Source organism: Cavia porcellus, unplaced genomic scaffold, assembly GCF_034190915.1.
Source record: "Cavia porcellus strain 051 isolate PalLab524CR breed Dunkin Hartley unplaced genomic scaffold, mCavPor4.1 scaffold_23, whole genome shotgun sequence".
NCBI classification, from domain to species: domain Eukaryota; kingdom Metazoa; phylum Chordata; class Mammalia; order Rodentia; family Caviidae; genus Cavia; species Cavia porcellus.
In genome coordinates this window covers 38708156-38727858 of record NW_026947506.1, presented here as the reverse complement: position 1 = coordinate 38727858, position 19703 = coordinate 38708156, and the positions used below count along the sequence as shown (strand labels likewise).

General features: G+C 35.4%; 1 protein-coding gene across 1 annotated transcript in view; it reads left to right on the top strand.

Moving 5' to 3' along the window:
• Positions 1-19703, top strand: part of LOC134472500 (cytochrome P450 3A9-like) — a 42334-nt gene that overhangs the window by 11230 nt on the left and 11401 nt on the right. Inside the window, exons 8-10 of the mRNA XM_063234185.1 lie at positions 3736-3863; positions 6508-6574; positions 11128-11288. Of these exons, the coding sequence (XP_063090255.1) occupies positions 3736-3863; positions 6508-6574; positions 11128-11288 (356 nt within the window). The remainder of the gene's footprint in view (positions 1-3735; positions 3864-6507; positions 6575-11127; positions 11289-19703) is intronic.

Here is a 19703-nt window from a genome sequence, read left to right as displayed (position 1 = left end):
AAAAGTCAATAAATGTACTATGCCCCATAAACAGAAGTCAAATGATAATCTGAAAACATACAGAAAAAACCTTTGATAAATTTCAATATAGCTTCTTGGCAAAACTCTTAAAAACTAGGTATAAAAATATCTTTTCTTAACATATTAACAACTATGCAGAACAAAACTGTAACCAATAACATGTTAAATGAGGAAAACTGAAACCATGTCCTCTAAAATCAGGAAGGAGTCAAAGATGCCAATTCTCACCATTTGTACTCAATTTACTACTTAAAAATGTAGCCAGAGCAATTACACATGAAAAATAAATGAAAGGATGCAATTAGGAAAAGAAGAAGTCAAATTATTTTTCACTTTCAACATCATTTGGACTCATTGAAATGACTGAAAACATTTTGTACAACGAAATAAGCTAGGACTGGCACACAATACAGTAAATCTACAGATGAATTTTAAGAGTATGGACATTTTAATAATTATTATTTTTTAATTCATGCACAGATTTATCTCTATTCTCTTTAATTTCAACAACATTTTATAGTTTTTAGTGTATGTCACTTTTTCAGATATGTTGTCATGCATGATACATTTTTAAAATTATTTTCAGTGAATTTCTTTGCTTTTGGATTTTTTCTTATGGTATATAGAAATATGACTTATTTTATATGCTAAGCTTAGATTCCAAAATGTAGCTGAATATATTAGTACTTGTACTATCTGATTAAAAATTAATATAGGGGTAATTTTTCCTTTTACATTATCTTGGAGGAAACCACTAAAGTATTAGTATCATGCTAGCTTTAAATTTCTGATGGATGAACTTTATTAGGTTGAAGAAATTCCATTCCAAACCTATTTTTTCATTTCTTTTTATTATTAGATGTTTGTTAAACATAATATATTGATCGTGGGGAATTGGTACATGTACATATTGTACTTCTGTCTTGATTATTTCTCACTTCTTTCCTTTCTCCCCACCCCCGGATGCATTTGATTTTTTGAATAACAAGAGTATTGTATTTTGTAAAACATTTTTCACATATAATACAATTGTTTTGTTTTGAATTTATTCATATTTCATAAAACATATTAATTCTAAGGTAGTTACTACCTAGTTATAGTATATGATCATTTTTATATGTTGATGGATTCAGGATGATAATATTTTGTTGAAGATTTTTCTCCAAAAATATAAGATATGTTAGCTTTAGATTTCTTTTCCCATGTTACCTTTGTTTATAATATTAGGGCAATATTGCCCTGAGGAAAATTTTGGAGAAGTGTCTATTTCAGACATGTTCCTGAACAATTCCTGTTACTTCTTTAAATATTTGTTAAAATGCACTGTCAAAACCATCTGTGCCTGACTTTTCTTTGTAGATGGTTCTTGATTTTTAATTCTGCCGTACTGAATGGTCTTTGCATAGGACTTCTATATACTTATATCTTTAGTCCATTTCTGTGATTTATATTTTTCTCTGGTTTTGTTCATCTAATCTGTTATAATATTTTTGTTATTGTTCTAATAATCTACTAGTTAATAAAATTCCTTTAGAGCCCTATTTTTGGATTTCATAGACTTCCTTAAAAATGTAATAGTATTTATTTGCAGTATATAGTGATTAAATTCCTTGTGAAGAAATTGTACATGTACATAATATATCTAACTTCTTTTTTTGTTCCCTGTTCCTCCTCTCTTTCTCTTCTCCTGATTCTCTTCTCATTTGAAAAGCATCTATTTTTCTATTTCTATAATCTATCTTTTAGTTTGCTCTTTACATATAAGTGCAAACATGTGATACTTAAGTTCTTGTGTTTGATTTATTTCATTTAACATTATGATGTCAAGCTATGTTAACTTTTATTTGCTTTGTTTCTGCTCTTTGACTTTGAATGCTAGTAATTTCAGTCATTTATTTTTACTTCTGGGTAAATATAGGCAAGATTTTGCCAACTGTTAATATTTTCAAAGTGATTTTAATTTTCATTAATTTCTTCAATTGTGTTTTAGGTTTTATTTCATGAGACTCAGGTGTGGTATTAAATAATTTCTTCCTTCTCTATGCTTAGGTTCACTTGCTGTTTCTTCTTTAGCAACTTATGGTGTTAAGTTTGATTACTGATAGGAGATCTGTATTACTCAATACATACAACTGTCCCTCTGTGCTCTGCTTTTTATTATCATACATTCATTTTATTCATCATTTTTAAATCTCATTCAGTTTGCAACAATCGTTTATACTTTTTCTTGAACCCATGGGTCATTCGTGTGTGTTTTTATTAATTTTCACGTATTTCTGACCTTCCCGATTATTTCATTGTACACTAGCTGAGAAACATCCTGCATTAGTTCCACCCCAATTTCTCTTTCTTGAACAGCATGATCAGTTATAGCACCAGATTTAAGCCTGATTTATGTAATACTCCATTATATAAAAGAACCAAATGTTTTTTTTAATACTTTTTGTGGTTGATGGGCATTTGGGTTGTTTCCAAGATTTAGCTATTACAAATTGTGTTGCTATAAACACGGGAGCACATATATCACTATGGCATGATGTTTTCAGTTCTTCTGGGAAAATACTCTGAATGGGGAGCATCTGGACTGAATTAGACCTCCAATCCTAGTTTTTAAAGGAATCTCCACTCTGATTTCCATAGTGGTTTTACCAGTCTACACTCCTGTCAAAGTGGAGGAGTGTTCCTGTTTCCCGCCAGTCCTGCCAGCATTTATTATTGGTTGATTTGTTGATGGCAGCCATTCTTTCTGGAGTGAGATAGAATCTCAGTGTTATTTTAATTTGTATTTTTCCAATGACCAGTGATTTTCAACATTTGTTCATGTATGTATTTGCCATTTGTATTTATTCATCTGAGAAGTATTTATCTCAGATGCCCATTTTTGGATTGGGTCTTTGAATTTGGGGAACCTGAAGCATAAACTAGAGGCTTTTATAGGTAAATAGATGCAACTTGAGACCAAAGTTGTAAGTGAAATATAGCAAAATCACACGTATAATTATCATATTGTCTCCCTAGTATAAAAAAACTGAAAGAGTAGTAAGATCCAAAATGTACAATACATATTGTGAAAATGAAAAGAAAAGAAAGTACTCAAAAGGAAAGAACAACTAGGATAGGAGAAAGGAGAAAAAGAAGGCAAAAGATTATATTTATAAAAGTATACATGTATATATATATATACAAGATAGATAACTATACTACTAATCTCTGTAAGTTCATCAAAAAGTTTGTGCTTTGTTTGATTGTTTCATCATTTTCATGCCTAAATCTTGTAATCTGAACAACTACTTCTAAGATAGCAATATGCAATGTATTAACCAGTGTTAATTTCCTACCATTTGAAAAATTGTATATTGTTTCTATTCTTTTTTTTGTTTTATTTTGTTTTGTTGTTAAAATTTTTTAAAAAATAAAATAAATAAATCCTGATTTGTGCAAAGTGACTGTTCTAATAATGCACCAAAGGATAAGAGGTCAAGGTGTTCAATCATGCTGTTTTGATCAATACAAATGGAGCCACTGATGATACTGCTAGTGATGGCCTGTAATGTGCTCTTGTTCAGGCAGTAGTCTGCAGCCCAAGAGAGTTGACAGGAATGGAATGGCTCCTACATGGGATCCCTGACAATTTACTAATCTGGGTGATATACAAATGTAATTGCTTGGGTAAATTTTTCATTTTCACTGTTTCCTTTTGTCTTTCTCCTATAGTACTTTTTCCGTTCCTTATACCAGTGATGGATGCGTTAAATCTCTCTGTGTTTCCAAGAGATGTTACAGACTTTTTAAAAAAATCTGTTGAAACAATGAAAGAGAGTCGCCTCAAAGAGAAACAAAAGGTAAAATCTGGTGGTAGTTGCATGTGAGTCTTTACTTGTTGATGACTTATTGTATACATACAATTTGTTCTTTGTCTCCTCCCGACTTCCCTTATGTCCCTCTCTTCTTCTTTCTGATTCTGTCTCTCTTTCTGTATGTTTCTCTTTGTCTCTGTCTACATCCGTCAGTCTGTCTCACTCCCTGTTTCCCTCTTCCCTTTTCTCCTTCTCTTTCTCTCATTCTTCTCCAGAACTTTTAATTTTCATTGTGAGAAGAATCTCACTATATCACTAAATTTCCCAGTCTCAGCTCAAATTTGCAATCTCTTGTACCTCAGCCTTCCAAAATTCTGGGTTTACAGATGTTCACTATTGTACCTAATATATATATATATATATATATATTTCTATTATGCCATTTGCAGTAACCTAGCACCTTAAGGACTATAAGCATTGAATGTCATAAATGTGAGAGAAGATTAATAATATCCACAAGAAGAAAAATGGGGAAAGAGTACACAGAGAAGGAGGAAAGAGGGAGAGACTAAAAGTAATGAAGCTGCATTACGTACATGTACCCACTCTCTAAGATGGTTGTAAACTACATCCACTGGAAACATGTATTAATCAAATTATGAAGTTAGATGAAGAACTCTAAGAGAAACAGAGCTGTCACATTTTAGGGAGAGTGCAAAGTGATTCAGAGATAAAGCATTAAAATTAACTTATAGATATGATAACTAGTTTGTCATGGTATGTATAAAATTTAGATGTATCTATTCAAAATTACAGAAAAAAGATACTTCACACAGTCATTAAGGAAAAGCATACACAGATTTCTTAAACTATTAATGTTAGAACTACCATATGACCCAGCAATTTTCTGACTGAGAATGTATTCAAAGAAAATGCAAGTGGTACACTGAAAATACACCTTCACTCTCTGTTCACAGCAACACTCTTTTCTAAAACCTTTTATTGATGCATAATAATTGTATATATTACTGGAACTGAGTGCTGTATTGCCATACATCATTATAGCAATGTTCACTGCAGCCAAGAAATGGAAGCAACCAAAGTATGCATCAACTCATGAATGGATAAAGAAATTGTGGTACATGTACAGATTGCTGTTTGCAAACACCTTTAGAATGCTTCTCTTGGCTTCCCCATAATTAGATCTTGGCAGCTACTTCTCCTGTTACACCTTCCTAGTCCAGATAAAGTTCAAGATGTTAATCATATATTCTCCTGGCTTAATTCTTTTTTCCCTGGTTTAATTCTTAATAGTGGCTGATAGATTAATTTGCTATTTCCACAGCTCATCAGCATGTTTTAGGGATTTATCTGGAAATATTCCAGATATTTAAAAGATAAGATAATAAAAAGAGTGAAATTCTGTCGCTGGCAACATGGAGGGGATGGGAGATTGTTGTGCTAAATGAATTAAGCCACCCACAAAAGACAAGCACTACATGCTCTCATTCATAAGTGAAATCTAAAAAATGTTGATCTAGTAGAGGTTCAGTATAAAATGGTGTTCACCAGAGGACAAGGAGAATTGGGGGAGGGTGAAAAATGTTGATCTGTGAGTACCAAGTTAGGTTAGGTAAGAGCCAGAAGTTCTCATACACTGTCAGCTATAGATAACTGTACATTACTATGTATTCTTTTCATTACTATGTATTTTAAAAGCTAGAAGAGAAGATTTTAAAACTTTTCACCATAAACTATGAATGTTCAAGGAGATAAATATGTTTAACCTGATATGAATATAATGCAAGTTATACTTGTATCAAAACACATGATGCCCCATTAAGTATAATTTCCATGTTTATCCATACCTGTTAAAAATAAATTAGGAAACAACTATAAAGCTTTACCATTTTCTAACAAGAAAATTGTACTGTATCTTTACAATCAATACCATACTACCATATTCCATGGATAAAAATTATACTTATACTTTTGTTTCCCAGGTACTTTGCTTTTAGGTCTTGTTATCATAAAGAATCATTTTAGATTTCATATTACCTAATGGAAGGTCTTTGAGGCTTCCTGATGCAGTTTTTTGTATGTTAAAATTTGAGTCTCTTATGACTTGAATGGCCATGAGACTTCTCCATGCTTCATGTCTTTGCCCCATGTAGGCTGTACAACATTATAGGGATGTCCTCAGGTCAGGCAAGTATGACTGGGTATCACTAAAAATTTCACTGCATTTCAGGATGGTGGACTATTTCAAGATGGGTCTCAAAATCCTGATGACAATCTCTGGAAATGACAAACTAATCTATTGACCACTGGTTATGAATTAAGCCAGGAGAACAAAAGATTAACATCTACAACTTCGTATTGAGCAAGCAGGTGTGACAGGAGGAGAAGCTGCTATTCTCTGGTCAGGAATCTGTGTTAAGGAACCAGAGAAGTCAGGATTGGGGGAAGTCAGAGACTGAAAGCTATTGGACACAATGTCTGGTTTTCATTCAGGGAAAAATCTGCTCTCTTAAGTTTGTCGATCAATATTTTTTTCACCAATCACACAACAACCTCAACAAACTTTCATAGTTGCAGAAGGAAATTATATAATGTACCATACTGTACTGATTTATTTCTGAGGTCATGATTGATAGCTTGGCTCTGAAAATTCTCTTTCTGCTTCTAGCACCGAGTGGATTTTCTTCAGCTGATGATAAATTCCCAGAATTCCAAAGACACAGAGTCTCATAAAGGTAATTAAGAATATCCTAAGCTCTGATGATAGGGCAGCCAATAGAATGGGAGTTGTTCTCAAAGTGTACAGAAGGGTTTCCAAACAGTGAAAAGTTTCTGGAAAATTGCACAGAAAAACACAATTAGATATTATACTTGCTAATCAGAGGTTTATTTAGGAGAATGTACAATAATGTTCAAATATTGAAGTCACTGTACCCAAGCATTTCATGCCTGGATGTCATCAGTAGTCCTGGGTCATTTATATCAGAAAAAATGCTGGTTATTGGCTACATACAGACCCACTGAGCTGAAATTTCTCTCTGGAAATTTGTGCCTGTACATCTAATAACAAGGAACATCTCTGAACGGTGGTGATTTTCACTGTGAACACATGGTAGAAGTGTTTATGAGCTTAGTCTATGGTAAACTGTTTAACTTTCCTCATGTAATTGATAAGTACTGAGTGAGGAAAAACTTTTAAACCATGTTAATATCTTGCTCTTTATACTTTTATCTATCAGTTTTATCATCTTTGGAAGGCTTTTGAGGAAAATAATTATTGATATGATTGTTACAAAGTGAGGAATTTCTAACTCTATCACTTCTTACGTAGTTGTAGATTAGTTTATCATTATAAGAAAGAGCTAACATGCCTTTCTGTCTCTTTCATCTTTCTCTTTCTTTCCTCCTCCTTTCCTTCTCCTCCTTTTATTCCCCAGCCTTCTCTCTTTCCCCTCTTCTCCACATTCTTTCCTTTCCTATCCTTTTCTTTCTATCTTTCTCAATCTCTATTTTGTTTGAATAATCTCACATAATAAATTTAATTTTTCCCATTATTTTTATTTTGATGCTAGAATTCTGTCAAATTTGTCCATTGGAAACCCTTTCTACTGGGCTTTTGAGTCCTAATTCTTTTCCCGTTGATCATTTATCTTTAAAGTAATCTTTTAGAAAATTAATGTGGGATCTAGTATTGATTTTTCACCTGTGGATATTTGCTTACAGATCTTGTCAAAGGATGTAAATATGAAAGTAAAATATACTTACATGAAACAGAAATGATACTTTTGTGTCCATGTATAATACTCACCCACTGACATACAGTACCTCTCTGTCTTAGTTACTTCTCTCTCACTGTTAGGACAAAATACCCAACACTCAAAATTAAGGAAGGGAAGGTTTGTTTAGTTCACAGATTGTAGAGGGTTTGGTACATAAGTAGCTAGTAACAAGGCAGAGTGGCATGGCACAGGGGCAACAATTCAGGGTGGCAGAAGACAGCAACAGTAAGAAGAGAAAAAAGCCTCTTTTCCTCCTACTCATGTAATAACTCGGACCCCAGTATAAAATCCAAGGAAGCAAGAGACTGAAATTTGGGGAGCAAAGGCTTTAGTAGGCCAGGTCTGGCGATGAGTCTCCAGGAGCCAATTTGGAGACTGCCTGCCAGAGACTGAAGGGAGAACTTTAAAAAGAGGCTGGAGGAAAATGGGGGGAGAAACAAAGAAACCTGTAGAGCCATCAAACTTGTTGATCTGAATCTGGAAACTGTATAGCTGTCCACTTAGTTCTGACAACCTCGGGAGCCTTTGGCACCTTTTGAGTTACTCTCATTCTGCAGATAAGAATTATCTGCAATAACATTTGGAGAAGAAAGTAGAAAGCTAATTATCTCAGGACAGCTCATTAACACTAACAGGTGGGAAGGGGTCGAAAGTTACAAGAAGCTGAAACTTACGCCTTCACAAGGATTTGGAACTTAACCCTTTTGGTGCATTAGGGTTAAGCCACAACATTTTCCTGTAATTTCTTTGAGGCTAAGGCACATTTTATGACAGACCACCACCAGGTCAGGAAGAGGTCACCAGAAACCCAAAATCTTTATGGCCTAGCCTAGATAGATAGATAAGGGGAGAGGGGAGGCAATAAGGCGCGATACAGAACAGAAAACGGAGGTTATGTTTTTTTTTTTTTTCTGGGGAGGGGGATCAAGGTCAGGTAAAGGGTTATGCTAATAAGCAAATCTCCCTGCACACAAGCAAGTTAGTTCAAACAAGTGTAAATCAGAGGGCCATCCTAGTTTTCTTTAGCTCTTTAGTGGAGAATAGAATGATTGACAACCATGAATGAATAGAATGATTAACAACACTTGTTAGCTTGTTTTAGCACCACTTCTGTAGTTTGTAGAGGGCAACAATGGTTAACATATCAATTAGGTAAGGTTTTCCAACTCTTTACAGAGAAGAGCATTGATTAACATATCAGTTAGGTCATCCAAAGACATAAGAAGGGAAACACATACAGTAAGCCCGTGTTACAGGTTTTGTTATAATACACATATAACATATAATGAAGCTATTTTCTTAGAGTACAACACTCACACCATCTCTGTGCTCTTCTCCTGCACAGGTTAAGAATGTTTACAAAGTGAGGACCCTGAGTCCTGCTGAGCTGCTTAGTTAAACTTCTAAACTTCTCAAGTTGACACAGTGTGTCAACCATTACACTTCTTCAAGAACTCCTCTAATTTATAGCATTTTTCTGTGACATAATTTCACTTTGAGCAATATAAGGCTACAGTGGTGTGACAACCATCTGATAAAATTTCTGAATTTACTGGTTAATTCCAAAGAAGAAGAATGAGCCGACTCTGTCACATCAGAGTAAATATATTTTGTGTCTACAAAATGTTGACCCATTTATTATTATCTATTTGTCTACTTCAATATTGCTTTCTTTGTGAAGGAAATGCTCTACACTTTCATTGTTTAATAGAAAAAACTGCTAAATGTATGTGGTACATTTGATATGTGTCAAGCGACTCTAAAAAACTAAAGTATAAATTGTATTCAGTTTTAATTAAAATTTAAATATTCTCATGGGGCTAGTGCCTAACATAGTGGGCAGCAGAATCTAAACTTTGACTTTATAACTCACTTCAATTCATTGTTTGAAATTCATCCTCACTGGAAGAAAGATATTTTAGTAGAATTCCTACAGTATCATTACCAAAACCATTCTCATTATTAGTAAAATAGAAATCTGTAGATCTCTCAAAGTCCCATTTTGTATTGTATTTAATTTTGAATTTTAGATTGGAACAGGCAAAATATTTATTTCAAAGCTTTGGATATGCGTACGTCTTAATCCATTCCCTGATCAACAAGACCATTACCTGATGGCTCTTAGCTTCTCTTCAGAGAAATTCTAGAGGGGCAACAATGCTTATGCAAAGACTATTGTGAGATAAAGTAGAGCAAAGAGAAGGCACATACCCTGAAGAAGATGACACTGGGCCATGAATGAATAGTGTTACTAATTTTACTCAGCATTTTCTCATATTTCACACTCAGTGCCTTTATACTTAAACATTATTTCTTTTGCTACCCTAATACCATTCATTAGACAAGGGTCACTCATCAGTATTCTATCTGATTCCTTTCTGTGTAGTTTCTTTACAACCTGAGGCTTCCTATTTTGAAGAGTGGTGCCCCTGTATTCCTTTATGTGATGCTTCTGAAAGCTTGCTACTTGAACTAGGTTGTGGAAACCAGATCACCACAGTTTTTGAAAGATTTTAATAGGGTAGATCTTGGGTAGGTTTGAGATTCTGTGTTTCTAATCAGCTTCCAGATGTAGCTGATCCTCAATGTCTGTGGACCACACACTGACTAACAAGACTTTTACTGATGTTCAAAATTATTCCCTTAGGGCATCATTAGATGAAAGGTCATTAATATGCTTTACATTGATTACTTAGTATTGAACATCCATTCAAAGTGTTTCCTGCTATTTTTGTAAGTAGGATAATTATTGTGCTTTCTTGGTTACTTTTCTCTCATTGCTGGGACAAAACACTTGAAATCCCAAAGTAGGGAAGAAAAGATTTATTTGGTTCACTGTAGAGGCTTCAGCCCATAATCATCAGCTGGCTCCAAGGCAGGGTGACATGACACTGGGGCAACACTTCAAGGCAACAGCCAGAGCAAAAAGGAGGAAAATAAGCCTCTTCTCCTTTTTTATGTCATACACAGGCCACTCAATCCTCCAGTATGAGTATAACACTCACAAAATCTCTGTGCACTCCACTTGAGGATGTTTACAAAGTAAGGATCCTGGATCCTTACTGAGTCTTTCAGAAGTTTTAGAAGTTTAGAAGTTTAACAACTTCTAAAGCTGACACAGTGTATCAATCATAACAAATGCTATCAGTGTATTTACACATTCAAAGTAGTTTTATGGAAATTCAAGGGGTACTCTACTTAAAATTTGTATACTGCACACAAATCATAGCTCTTGAAATCACTAAGCTGTGTTGCCTATGGGGTTGGCATAATGAAGAGCAAAAGGCTAAGAGCTCTATAGATCTTAAGAAACTGAGTTAAAAAATTTTTTCTTTCTTTTCAGTCCCATAAAATTGATACAATAAAAGTGAAAACCTCTCACAGTGGGCCTCTAAAATGCTTGTTCCTTTTAATATGTGGATATTTGTGAGTTAATTGGGATTTCCCTTCATCTAAACTGTGATGTTCTACATTGACTGGTTTTCCTTAAAATGCATTTCTTCTATTAGCTCTTTCTGATCTGGAGCTTGTGGCACAATCAATCATCTTTATATTTGGTGGCTATGAAACCACTAGCAGCACTCTTTCCTTTGCTATGTATGCGTTGGCCACTCATCCTGATGTCCAGAAGAAACTGCAACAGGAGATTGATACAATTTTGCCCAATAAGGTGAGTGCATGGTACCTAGAGAGGGAGGGAGACGGTAAAGTCTTGAAAATAACATCTCTTAATCATTGTCTTAAGTTACTTTTTCACTGCTGGGACAAAATACTTGACACAAGTTGAAGGATAAAATGTTTATTTCAGCCTTCAGTGGGTAGAGGTTTCAGCTCATAGTCTGCGGGCTCCATGGCAGAGTGGCATGGCCAGTAGGCATCACAGAGGATCAAGAGTCCATGGCAGGGCAGGCAAGAAGCATTGAACGGCATTTGTAGGAAGCCTCCCTTTCCATTTTATTCCATACAGGATAAAAACCTTTTTTTTTGTGGTGTCAGTCACACCCAGAACCATGGTAAACCATTCAGTGGACTAGTTTAGTACCACATACACTTAATTCCAGTAACACATACTCTAGATCCAGCCAGCTCTGAAAAGTCTCACATATGTGTGCATGAGGCATCGAAGAACATCTAGATACAAGCCATGACATTGCTGTCCTAGAGCCACTTTTGCATCAGTTCCCTTTATACAAAAGGCATTTATTCCACTTTTTAAGAATTTCCAAAGTCCTAATGGTCAAAGCATTGATGAAAAGTCCAACTCTGAAGTCTCTTCTGAGATTTAAGGCAAACTCTTAACTTGAAGTCCCTGTACAAATGAAAAAAAACCCCTAAATATACGGTGGCATAAGATACACATTTCTATTCCAAAAAGGGGATAGAAAAAAAATAGAACCAAAGTGCAAGGAAAGAGCCTTGCTCTTTTTACAAGTTGGAAAATGTAAGCCCTGTGTGACTCTGAGCAGCAAGTAGTTCTCAAACAGCTTTATGATTTGAAGATGTGCTTGTGGTTTTGACTAGTGCCTCTGTGCAGGCAACACTGTCCCTACTAGTGCGGGTTGCGATGTCTATCCAAATTCTGTTAGCCTTCAAGATCAAACCTAGCAACAAGACCATTATACAATCAATCAAGTGTCAACTCTCAGGGGATCAGAAATGCTCCCTACCCCATAAAATGACCATAGCACCAGGTTCAGTGGTGACTTAGTTCTGGGCAGCTCTACTCTTTCACCTGAGTATCTTTGAATTTCTTCTGGCAACACCTGAAATAAAAATACTTTCATTTAGCACTGGTCTTCTCAGGATCCCCTTCCCCTTTCTATGTCTCAGAGATAGGCCCTGGAAGGACAAGCCTGGTGACCCTCACCCACCAGACATAACAAAAGCAAGTTCAAAAATCCAGCAGGTAAAACATTCAGTCCTTAGCTCCATATCGAGCATCTGGTACAATCTGTAATGTGAGTACCAAAAGGCTTGAGTGGTTCTGCCCCTGTCACTGTTGATGGATGTAGTTTCCATGGGTTGGCTCTCTCTTGGGATGGCTTTTCTCACTTCTTGAGGCTTTTCATAAGAGAATCCACATTCCTGGCATCTCCAACATGCTCCAAACTTCAGTTTCATACTCACAGCTTCACACACTTCTCACTCAAGGATACACTGCCTGGTTTCCTACACATTTTTATCAAATCTGCGTGGAAGCCTTTCTGAACTCACAACTCTTGCATTCTGCATGTATCTAAAATCAGCATGACATGATTGCCAAAGTGTACTGCCTTTCTGCAACATGGTGCTTTGGGGTTCTTTTATCAAAGTAAAGTCTTTCACTTTTTAAAAAAGATTAACATAAAAGAGGACATAACACAGGTCAGAACAGAACAATTTAAGCTACATAGTGTTTCACCACAAGACAACCTGACATAACAGTAGCTACCATAGTGTGTTTTTCTTTGAACTATTTGAGTATACCTTCATATACTATAGTATGAAATATAAAAAGGCAGTGTAAAACCATTCAAGAGAATGAAAGTATTACAGGGTATTCAGAATCAACTAATGGAAAATGAACAATGGTTACTATATTATCTGCTTATCTATAAAAATCTTTGTTTATACGATCACATATAAAATAATCAATAAGATACAACATGATAAAACCGATGGAGACAGAAGAACAAAAAATTGGTGGGACTTCAAAACAGGATTTTATTAAATCAGCACTAGCTATTATAATGTCTTGTTTACTTCAAAATAGCTGTTCATACCATCACAGACAATAAAATCAAACAACCTAGAATAAAACCGTTCCAACTAATGAACAAAAACATTATAAGTCTTCATAGCAATATCATGGGGAGTCATGATTACCACATACTTTTATCTATTCTTATCATTTCTTACACTAAGGAAACTATTCAGTATTTATACAGGTGAGTTTGATTTATTTTGCTTATGAGTATGGTCTCAAACTGTGTCCATTTATTTATAAATATCTCAGTGTGATCCTTCTTTATACTTACTACTCCATTGTATAAAAATACCACAACTTATTTGTTGATTCCTCAGTTGATGGACACATAGGTTGTTTCCAAGATCTGGCTATTACAAATTGTGCTGCTATAAACGTGGGTGCACATATATCACTGTGGTATGATGCTTTCAGTTCTTCTGGGAATATGCCTAGAAGCAGTATAGCTGGAACAAATGGGACGTCCAATCACAGCTTTTTGAGAAATCTTTCAGAGTGACCTCCACAATGGTTGCACTAGTCTACACTCCCACCAACAATGCAGGAGAGTTTCTTTCTCCCCACAACCTCTCCAGCATTTGTCGTTGGTAGTTTTCTTGATTCTGGCCATTCTTTCAGGAATGAGATGGAATCTCAGTGTGGTTTTAATTTTCATTTCTCTAATGAGTAATGATGATGAACATTTCTTCGTGTATGTATTTGCCATTTATATTTCTTCATTTGAGAGCTGTGTATTCATCTCAGATGCCCATTTTTGGATTGGATCTTTGAATTTTGGGGATCTGATGTTTTGAAATTCTTTATATGATTTAGATAGAAGTGCTTTGTCTGAGGGACAGTTTACTAAATTTTTCCCAGTTTGTGGGTTTTCTTTTCACTATGCTGGAAATTTCTTTTGATGTGCAGAAACTTTTTAATAAGACGTGATCCAAGTTATTGATTCTGGGAAGTATTTCCAGTGTGGTTTGATTCCTGTTCATGAATTTTCTATCTACCTCTATAACTTCAAGGTTTTTACCCAATTTGTCTTCCAATAGATTTAGTGTTTCTGTTTTAATATTCAGATTTTGATTCATTTAGATTTTAAATTGGTACATGGTGATAAGCATGGGTCTAGTTTTAGTTTTCGGCATATGGAGAGCCAGTTTTTCCAACACCATTTATTAAAGAGACTGTCGTTCTTTCAGTGAACATGTTTGGCCCCTTTATCAAAGATAAGGTGGTTGAGTGTGTTTATAGTTGTGGCTGTATCTTCTAATCTATTCCATTGATATTTAGGTCTGTTTGGATTCCAGTACCATGTTGATTTTGCTACAGTTGCTTTGTACTATAACTTCAAGCCAGGGATTGTGATGCCTTATGCCTTGCCTTTGTTGCTTAGAACTGTCTGTGCTATTCCAGGAGTTTTCTGGTTCCAGGGGAATTTTAGGAGTGATTTCTCTTGATCTATGAGGTATGTTGATGGTAATTTCATTGGGATTGCATTGAATCTGTATAACAGTTTTGGTATAATGGCCATTTTCACAATATTTTTTCTTCCTATCCATGAGCAAGGGATGTCATTCCATTTTCTGAGATCCTCTTCAATTTTTTTTCAGCGTATAATTTTTCCTGTATAGATTGTTCACTTCTTTTGTAAGAATAATTTCTAAATATTTCATTTTTCTTGTTGCTAGTGTGAATGTTGTGACTTCTCTTATTTCTCTCTCTGTGATTTTGTTGTTAGTATATAGGAATGATACTGATTTTTGAGTACTGATTTTATATCCAGCTATATTGCTGAATTTATTTATTGTATGTAACAGTTTTTCAATGGAAGTTCGGGGGTCTCTATGTAGAGTATCATTTCATCTGCAAATAATGGTAATTTAAATTCTTCTTTTCCTATCTTTACCCCTTTTATTTTTCCCTCCTGTCTAATTGCTCTGGCTAATATTTCCAGTACTATATTAAATAGGAGCAGCAATCAGGGACATTCTTCTCTTATGCCTGATTTTAAGGTAAAGGCCTTCAGTTTTTGACCATTTAGTATAATACTGGCTGGTGGTTTGTCATAGATTGCCTTTATCATATCGAGGAAAAGACCATTTATTCCAATTTTTTTGTAAGATTCTTATCATGAATGAATGTTGGACCTTATCAAAAGCTTTTTCTACATCTATAGAAATGATCATGTGATTCTTACTTTTGGTTTTATTTATTTGGTGGATTACATTTATTGATTTACATTTGGTGAACCATTCCTGCACGCCTGGGATGAATCCCACTTGGTCATGGTGTATAAACTTCTTGATGATTTGTTGCATCCTCTTTGCCAGTATTTTATTGAGGGGTTTTGCATCTGTGTTCATTAGGGAGATTGGCCTGTAGTTCTGTTTTTTAGTTGGGTCTTTCTCAGTTTTAGTACTACAGTAATATTTGCTTCCAGGAATGTTTTAGGAAGGATTGCTTCTCTTTCAATTTCACTGAAATTTTGTGTAGTGTCAGCATTAAGTCTTCTTTGTATTTCTTGTAGAATTGTGCATTGAATATGTCTGGGCCTGAGATCTTTGTAGGTAAGGACTTAATTACATTTTCAATTTCATTAATAGAAATTGGCTTATTCCATCATTTTATATCTTCTTGATCTAGCTTTGGTACTTCATAAGTTTTTAGGAATCTGTCTATTTCTTCTGTGTTATCAAACCTATGAGGGTAGAGGTTATTGAAATAGGTGTTCATGATCTTCAGTATGTCTACAAAGTGTGTAATGATTTCACATTTTTCATTCCTTATTGCATGGATTTTAGTTTTTTGTTCCCTTTTTAAAATAAGGTTGGCTAAGGGCTTATCATTTTATTTATTCTTTCAAAGAACCAACTCTTTGATTCATTGATTCTTTGGATTGTTTTCTTAGTGTCTATTGCATTAATTTATGCCCTGACTTTTATTATTTCCTCCCTTCTTTTGGCTTTGGGCTTGACTTGCTCTTCTTTTTCTAGATGTTTGAGGTGTAACATCAGGTTATTCATTTGTATTCATTCTGTTTTCTTGATGTGGGAACTATGTGCAATAATTTTTCCTCTAAGGACAGCTTTCATTGCATCCCACAGATTCCAGTAAGTTGTGTTTGTATTTTTGTTTGCTTGTAGGTATTGTTTAATTTCTTCTTTAATTTACCCTGTGACCCACTGATTACTCAAGTGTATATTATTCAATTTCCATGTGTTTGTGGGGTTTTTGCAGTATCTTTTATCATTAATTTCTAGTTTCATGTGCTATGATGTGATAACATCTATGGGATAATTTCAACTCTTTCGCATTTATTTAAATATGTTCTGTGAGGTACTAAATGTTCTACTTTAGAGAATGTACCTTGTACCCCTGAGAAGAAGGTATACTCTGGTGTTGTTGGATGGAATATTCTATATGTGTCTACCAAGTCCATTTGTTCGCAGGTGTGATTCTGTTTTGTTATTTCTTTGCTGATTTTCTGTCTGGTTGATCTGTCCCTAATGGCAATGGTGTGTTAAGGTTTCCTGTTATAATTGTGTTATTGCTAATTTGGTTTTTCATTTCTGTTAATAATTGCTTTATATAACTGGGTGCCCTGAAATGTGGTACATATATATTTAAGATTGTTATCTCTTCCTCTTGAAGTTTTCCTCTATCCAGTATGTAATGACCTTTTTTATCTCTTCTGATCATTCTTGGTTTGAAATTCACATTGTCTGCAAATAGAATAGCTACCCCTGCTTTTTGGGGGTTCCTGTTGCATGAAGTATTGTTTTCCATTCTTTGAGTTTCAGTCTGTGAGTATCCTTTTGGGTTAGATGGGTTTCTTGTAAACAGCATATGGTTGAATGTTGTGTCTTAATTTATTCTGCCAGTCTGTTTCCTTTAATTGGTGCATTGAGACCATTTACATTAATGGTTATAACTGTTATATATTGGTTTATTGTTGAAATGTTATAGGGGCTGGGGATTTAGCTCAGCGGCATAAGCGCCTGCCTTGCAAGCAGGCAGTCGTGAGTTCGATCCCTGGTACCGATAAAAAAAAAAAAAAAAAAAAAAAAGAAATGTTATCTTCCTGCTGTTGCCTCTGTCTCTTTCCATTATGTTTAATTGTCTGCCTTGCTTAGTGTTTTTTTCCTAAGTGTATCTAAATTCTCTTTCAGTATTCTTTGCAGGGTTGTCATGGAGATTATGAAGTTATTCAGCTGTTCTTTCTCATGGAATATCTTATTTCTCCATCCATTTTGAAGGACAGTTTTTCAGGCTACATCAGTCTCGGTTGGAACTCATTTCCCTTTAGGATCTGAAATACTTCACTTCATGCTCTTGACTTTTTTGTTTGTGCTGAGAAGTCTGATGTGATTGTGATAGGTTTTCCTTTATAGGTGATCTGTCTTTTCTCTCCAACAGCTTTTAATATTCTGTTCTTTTGTTTGATTTCTGGGATGGTGATTATTATATGTCTGGGTGGATTTGTATTTTGATTATGGCTATTTGGAGTTCTGTATGCTTCACTGATCCCAATGTCAGTTTCCACTCTCTTGTTTGGGAAATTTTCAGCTATTACTTCTGTAAATATCCTTTTGACATCCTTTGTGTTTTCCCCTTCTTTTTCATTTATCCCTATCAATCTTATGTTGTTTTTCTTTGCATCATCTTGCAGCTGTTGAATTGTTATTTTGTGATTCTTTGTTATTTTTAAAAGATCTTTCCTTTCCTTTGCAATCTTGTCTTTGAGGTCTGAAATTCTATCTTTACTTTCATTGAGGCGGTTTTTAAAATTTTCAATGGAATTTTTTATTTTCTGTATATCTCCTTGCATCTGCTTTATGTATTCTGTTTGTTTCTTATATTGTTCATCCAGGGATTCTTTTTGTTTTGTTCCCATAATTTTTAAACAGTGTCCTCTTTAGATATGTTTAGCATCTCTTTTATTTCTTTTATCATTTCTTCTTTTACCTGGGACATTATTTCTAGTTTGAATTGCCTTAAAGATTCCCGAAGTTGCTTCTTTAATTCTGTTGCTATTATTTCAGGTATTTCAGGTGTATGGCACATGTTTTCTTCTATATACATAGCTCCTAAAGTTTCTTGGGATGGGCTGGAGATATGAGGTTGTATTATGGTCTTTCATTTTGTCATTTTTCTATATTTCTGTGTTTCAAGTGTTATTCCAAGGCTTCCCCTGGGCCTGTTGGAAATCCTCTTTTATGCCCTCAGCTCCTGTCACTCTGGCCACCCAGTTCCCCGTATTAAGAGAGGGTCACTGGGGGAGGGGCCAGCAGGCCCAAGCCCTGCATAACTGGTTGCGTGTGGCAGGAAGCTGTGAAGTTCTTTGGCTGGTAGGAGCAATGATCCCAAACTCCAGAGCTTGTGATGTTTCAGGGACACTCACCTCAGGCTGCCCCGTCTCCAGAGTTGAGAGAGCAAGCAGGTCAAAAACCCCAGAGCTGGAGGAGCACAGCAGGAATTCAGGAAGTTGGTGCAGGCAGGCCCAAGACCTGCTGAGCTAGTCCAATGTGTCAAGAAGCCATGAAGTTCCAGTGGGAGCAAGGATCTTAAACCCCTAGGGCTCATGATGGTGTGGGGACACTCACCCCAGGCCACCCAGACTCTAGAGTTGAGAGCACAGGCAGGGCTCAGCAGTTCTCAGGAGCCAGAAGTCTTTCACTTTTACAATACTGAGGCTGAAAATAATTGAATCTTGGGCTATTATTTCTGTTTTGGAGTTCAAAAGCACTTAGTTTTTAAATGTTAATCTTTTCAGCAACAAAACTGTTTTCTGGGACACTTTGCAGTCTGCACCTTTTCTAGACTTCCTTTCTGGTCACACATAAACCTTTTAAAATCATTCTATTGGGCTTTTTGCCTCTTCATTCTCAGCATAGATCTGGCTAAAAGTCCCCAATAGTAGACATGTCTCAGCATTAGATTATCTTGAAATTTCTTTTGCCAGATTCATAAGTCTGCCACACTTAATATCAGTCTCAGGCAGAGTCTCTGGACAGGAGAAACATGTCAGCCAGGGCATACATACATGATATGAAGAGAAGCTGCCTATAGAGTCTTTCTTATTTGAAATTTCTTCAACCTGGTTTTCCCCAGCTGCATTGCAGTCAGAATTCTGGTCTTCTGAACTCTGACCAGAATCTCCCATGAAGCCTGGCTCACAGTATTCTATAACTACTTCCAGAATTTCTGAGCTTTCCCATAGTCTTTCTTCATGCCAGTTCCAAAGGCTCCTGAACTACATGGCTCAGTTGCAAATACTCCACTTTACTAGAACCAAAATCTGTCTTGGGTTTTTTTTTTTTGTTGTTACTGTGACTGAATACTTGACATCAA